The sequence below is a fragment of the Sabethes cyaneus genome, chromosome 3 (genome assembly GCF_943734655.1).
Source record: "Sabethes cyaneus chromosome 3, idSabCyanKW18_F2, whole genome shotgun sequence".
Lineage (NCBI taxonomy): Eukaryota > Metazoa > Arthropoda > Insecta > Diptera > Culicidae > Sabethes > Sabethes cyaneus.
Genome location: NC_071355.1, coordinates 44,651,564 through 44,656,849, shown reverse-complemented (window position 1 = coordinate 44,656,849; position 5,286 = coordinate 44,651,564). Strand labels below are relative to the sequence as shown.

The following is a 5,286-nucleotide window of genomic DNA, read 5'->3' as shown; positions in this document are numbered from 1 at the left end:
GAACTCGACATTTCGGATTTTTTACTAGATCCATGCAAGGTGGTAGACAACAGTTCCTGTGAGTTCAGTTTGCAACATCTCGGGCGAAGGGGTTTATCGTTTTAATGGTTTTGTCGTGGAGGCTACTTACGGCTTTCGATTTCCTTCCGATCCAGGCTTCCCAGCTTTCCCGAACAAACATATTGGTTGAATAGTAGCTTATTCAACCGCTATAGGCTAATAACAGCTGAAGAATAGCTGGATAAGCTATTGTACAACAAAAATGTTTGTTGGGTCAGCAATCATTCCCCCGATCAGTTTTATTACGTTGTTGACAGTTTATTTGGCCACTTTTGAAGGGCGTTCCGGTTTTTTGAAGGCACGAGTAAACGAAATACGAAATAATTTAAGTCAACCAAATTTTGAATGTTACACCCTTTAAAAATGATATAAAAAGTTAGGATGTTATTTTCGGTCTTATTTCAACCTGTGAAATCAGTGAAAAAATAACAAGAAAACATGCTCAGAAAGCTATTGTTACAAATTCTCGACTCTGAAAATCAAAATCAGTCTGTCTCTCATTACTGTCAAATTTTTCACTAACTTCCCGAACCTCGAACCCCGAGTTAAGAACACTTGTTCTAGATAATAATTTTTGCTGTCACACTTATATCCATGTCGGTAGTAGGCAACAATGAAAGTCTAGCGCTACTTAGTAGCTAATTACCTAGGCGATTTGATTCAACTGTTTCTGTTTAAGCGTAGAATATATTTAGAACTAACGCTCTGAATGAAACTCATCAACAATACGACCTGAGCTGGCTGTCCACCTGTTTTCGTTATTTATCTCTTGGCCGTATTTTGTCGGCTAATAGTTATACACAGCGCACACCAGCGCCAAATGATAAATGTACTTTTAACTGTTGTTCATGTAACTGTGGTAACTTGTTAAAACTGTCAAACAAGGGATTAACGCGGCGGCTGTTGTTCTGTACACTACATCGTACATCTTAAATAACTGCCTACACCGTTAAATGAGTTTAAAAGTGTACGACCTCAGTTTCTGAGAAGTTTTTCAACCAAAAAATGGTAGGAGGGACCGAAAAAAAAACATTATTTGTCACAGTTAATAACTCAATTTGATTGGTACAATGTAGACACAATTGGTTAAATTTTCTACTCAAAATCTAAGTTTGTACACATCAAGGACATTTTGAATGGTCCAAATTTTAGCTAAATCCAACCTATTTACAGGTAAACTTATTTGAGAAAGTAAATAACGGCAAAAAAGTTATTCAAGAATTGCAGAATTCGGATTTTTCATCCTTTATAGTTGTTGCTCTGAAAATGGTTGATTCGTCGATGAACCAATACTTATATTATGTATCGTGAAATAAGTTTTTTTATTAAAATCCTAGAATAATCCTAAAGTACAGATTACCAATAAAGTAGTTCATAATACATGGATTAAGTAAATCTATGCTGTTTTATCACATCCCGTTTCACTGAATTCACTTGTCCATAAATCGTCGGTTACACGGTTAAGCGTAATTAATAAAAGCGTAGGCAAATTTCAGCCAATAAATGAACCTTTTCTCATCAGTAGTTGATAAACTGGTAACTGCAACGTTTGATCACGACTGTCTGGAATAATCGCGTATAAATCACTTGCTTGCAACACATCAACCCATGTCCGTAGCACCGGGTTTGACCTTCATGTCCCAGGGATAGATCTTTCGCTTGACTAGCGTGAGAATGTAGTCGTCGTCCTGTGCGCTCGATGTCGGCTCGAGTGATGATGATGGTACACGATCGAATGCGATTTCATAGTCTATTCCGTGCACTACGAAACCGGAATGGGTAACCTCCAACCGGGACGAGCGTTCAATATGGCGTATGTCCGCTAGGGTGCGGATTTTGTCAAGATCTGAAAAATAGATAGTATTATTTTTAATGTTCTTCAATGCAATGAAATAGTTTTTAATAGTTTGTAGTTTTTGATGATTTCGAAATTAATGTTATGAACTCTTTTTACAACACTTCTAACTGAAGTTTTAAAATTTGACCTTTAAAATAATATCAAACTTTCAACGCCTATATCGTTTAACCCTTTATAAGGCAGTGGAAATGGTATTGCCACCAACGAAAAATATTTGTTTTGCGTCTATAGAAGCAAAATAAATATTTTTCGTTGGTGGCAATATAGGGTATGTTGCTGCTTCGTCGTAATTGCCTATTCCCGTTCTATCCAAAACAAATTTTAAAAAATATCAGCATTTTTATGACACACAATGCAAAACTAGTTGTTCCCTAATAATTTAGTTTGCTGTCTATACGCGATCAATCAAAGTGAACTGAGATCTATTTAAATGCTTTTTATCATTAAAGAAGTCCTACCAGCCAAATTTCCTAGGTTTTTTCGTGCGACGAAGAAGAAAATGTCGACTAATCGTTTTAATTTCCGTCATTCATAAATGAAAATAACTCACGCAAGGCATTGTCGTTATTCTACAGCCATGAAAACTTGCCTGACCTGCAGAAATTTTGCAGAATAACATTTGTCATGCCGTCCTACACAAATACATGCGCGTTAGCTTCGTAAACATTGTTGTGATTTTTAGTTCAGACGATGAAAAATTTTGATGGACAGATTTTAAAACGGTACGACGAATTTAAGAAATAAAATCAGTAGCGTAATTTCAATAATATGCTTTAATAATCGCTTTTCATTGATTTCAGTGAGCTTAAGAGCTTTTGGAGTGTTCATTAAATCCATCCAACAAATGATGAAAATTAGAATGGCTTCACTCACAACGACGGAAATTAGAAATAAACCCTAGTTGCCTTATAAAGGATTAAGTGGTACTTCCAGCTTTTTAAAAATACCTAATTCACAAAACATCATTCATAATTACTGACAGTATTTTCTCGTTTGTTTGCAGTGGTTTTATTTTTTTGTCCATCACTCTATATTCTATGTCAACATTAACTTAGAGTTAATGCTTTCTACGCAAATGTAATTCCACGACTGTCTCGAAAGGTGTCATGCAATATGAGCAGTTGCTCGGATAATAATAATTAAACGGGTTTTCTTTGTTTTGTAGATCAATCTCAATTAAACAAACTACAGCTAACACCATAATAATAAAAACTCCGCTGCTATAAAACAGAACCGCCTGTCGTCTAAAGATAAACGATCGCATCTGTATTTTTTTCATTTGACACTCATCAACCAGCGATCAAGTCACAATCAAACGAATCTAATAAACAATTTATTCAGGGCGTTACCATCGGCAACCAGTAAATGTTTTTTGTTTCCATCGGAACAAACACTGTTTGCATCCACTAGGATAGGAATGTTTATCTTATCTCGATGGCTTAAAATTTCTGGAACGAACCGCTGAGCTGACGCACCGTTGGCGGCAATGACCACGAGTGCTTATCGTTCAAAATCTATCGAAAAATAACAACAATAACAGCAGCAATAATAATCGCAACCTACCCCTTATCACGTAGTACCAATGGTTGGTGTCGCCGTTATCGGTTCTCCTGGTTTGGCCGCGTCGTATAAAATTGTCCCACTGAAGGGTTTTTTCGTTCCTCCGTAGGGATACTAACACGAAGAACAGAACCACGCACAGAACAAACAGCACGAATGTCAGCAAAAACATCTTGTTCGTTGCACTGATCACCATCTTGCCGTCCGATCGAGTCTGCTATACCGTTTCATGTGCGCGAACGCCCACCGTTGCCTTGTACCACCCTATTTCACGATCTATCGTTGGCCATCTTCTGTTTTTGATATTCGCATTTACACTTATTCTGTAGCAAATTCTAGTCACATCTTACAAACATCGGCGAATTGCGCATTGAAAATCGTAGACAACGGGTATTACAGAAGAACTTTCGTGGAATAACAGGTTATAAGATACGGCTTTTGTTCAATCGGTCCATCAGATGCCGACGATGATTAGATTCCATCCTATCGAATTGAACACAACAATGAGCAATGTCGAAGAGCACTACTTAAGGTATAGAAATAAGCAGCCTCAGACTCAGTCGTACTCGTGCATGCTATGGGCGAGTGCCAAACACACAACATGAGAGTGAGATATTCGCGTCGCGAGAAAAAAAAATTAGAGACCACTAAAACTAAGTGCAGGTAATGGTTGCGATGATGGCTGACGGCGGCGCTGAATGCGGTGTGACCACCATGCGGTACCTTGCGTCCGCGTATATGTACGCGAATCACCTGGCAAACATATGTGTTAATGATGCCGCCGCGCTGCCGCTCCGTCGTAGGACCGCTTTTGAGCGTTCGCTATTTTAGAGAGTTTTAGGCAGAAAAAGAGAATCCAAGAGTGGGAGAGTGCGCGATTATCTAATGACGCACGTGCCGTTCGACTGCGTGTATATTGCTAGTAGGTTGGGCAAATATCGAATTATTATTGAAAAATTTCTGATTTCATTTCGGATTTGTATCTACCTATTTCGACTTTTTGTAGACCACTAGCTTCGACAAACTTCGTATTGCCACAAATTAAGGTGAAACGGTACTGAATCCCAACATGGCCGGATCGATGGCACCCAATCCTCATATGGGCGCTATCTTTCCTGCCATGTTTGGATTCAGTACCGTTTCACCTTAAACGGTGTTTCTGAGGAGTTCAACCTTAGATGATTCATTTTGGCAGTTACGTAACTATGAAAGCATAGATAGTTCAATATACAAATTTGCAATTTTTCCTCACAATAAAGTAGAAAACAACTTCCCCATTTTTCAGGTATCAGCATCTTTGGCACTACATTTGTTTTTGCTATAATCGCTATTGAGTGAGCGATATGCTTATTGAATTTTATGCGTGCTTGTGTGTATTGGGGTTTACCCTTCCTTCAAAGCTTGATCTACTTTACCCACTTATTTCTTGCTGCCAGTACTATCCCATATTATAGCCTGGCGAGGACTCATTCATTCCTCTGACCAGTACACTTAACTACAGGAGGAACTTTTTGCACTGTCAAGAAGCTGTAGGGGGTAAATATAGAATTCAGTATGAAGGAAGGGTAAATGAGGGGCCTGAGAATAAACCCATGCTAAAGTCACTTGACATCGAATGGCTTGATTCTACTAAGATTCGAACCCATGACCACTCGCTTGACATAGCAGACTCGGCAACCTTGCGGCTACGGAGCCCCCTACAAAACTCCCCCCATTTTTTAGCTAGATAAAATAAAACGGATAGCGTTTAAATATTTGCCGTGATTGTATAACATTTCGCCGAATACCATTTTGCGGAAAACCAATTC

At 38.5% G+C, this 5,286-nt stretch overlaps 1 protein-coding gene across 1 annotated transcript; it reads right to left on the bottom strand.

Annotated features, from left to right (window-relative positions):
• Positions 1–1,398: 1,398 nt before the first annotated feature.
• On the bottom strand, positions 1,399–4,041 carry LOC128744219 (uncharacterized). The gene is made up of 2 exons (XM_053841063.1): positions 3,482–4,041; positions 1,399–1,906 (listed from the first exon to the last, which is right to left on the bottom strand). Exons 1-2 carry the CDS (start codon positions 3,672–3,674, stop codon positions 1,662–1,664), a joined length of 438 nt encoding a protein of 145 aa, XP_053697038.1. The 5' UTR covers positions 3,675–4,041; the 3' UTR covers positions 1,399–1,661.
• Between the last annotated feature and the right edge of the window lie 1,245 nt (positions 4,042–5,286).

Coding starts and splice junctions, on each gene's coding strand:
- LOC128744219 (XM_053841063.1), bottom strand. CDS start 3,674: ATGGTGATCAGTGCAACGAACAAGATGTTTTTGCTGACATTCGTGCTG. Junction 1,907..3,481: donor TTGGTACTACGTGATAAGGG/GTAGGTTGCGAT, acceptor TCTATTTTTCAG/ATCTTGACAAAATCCGCACC.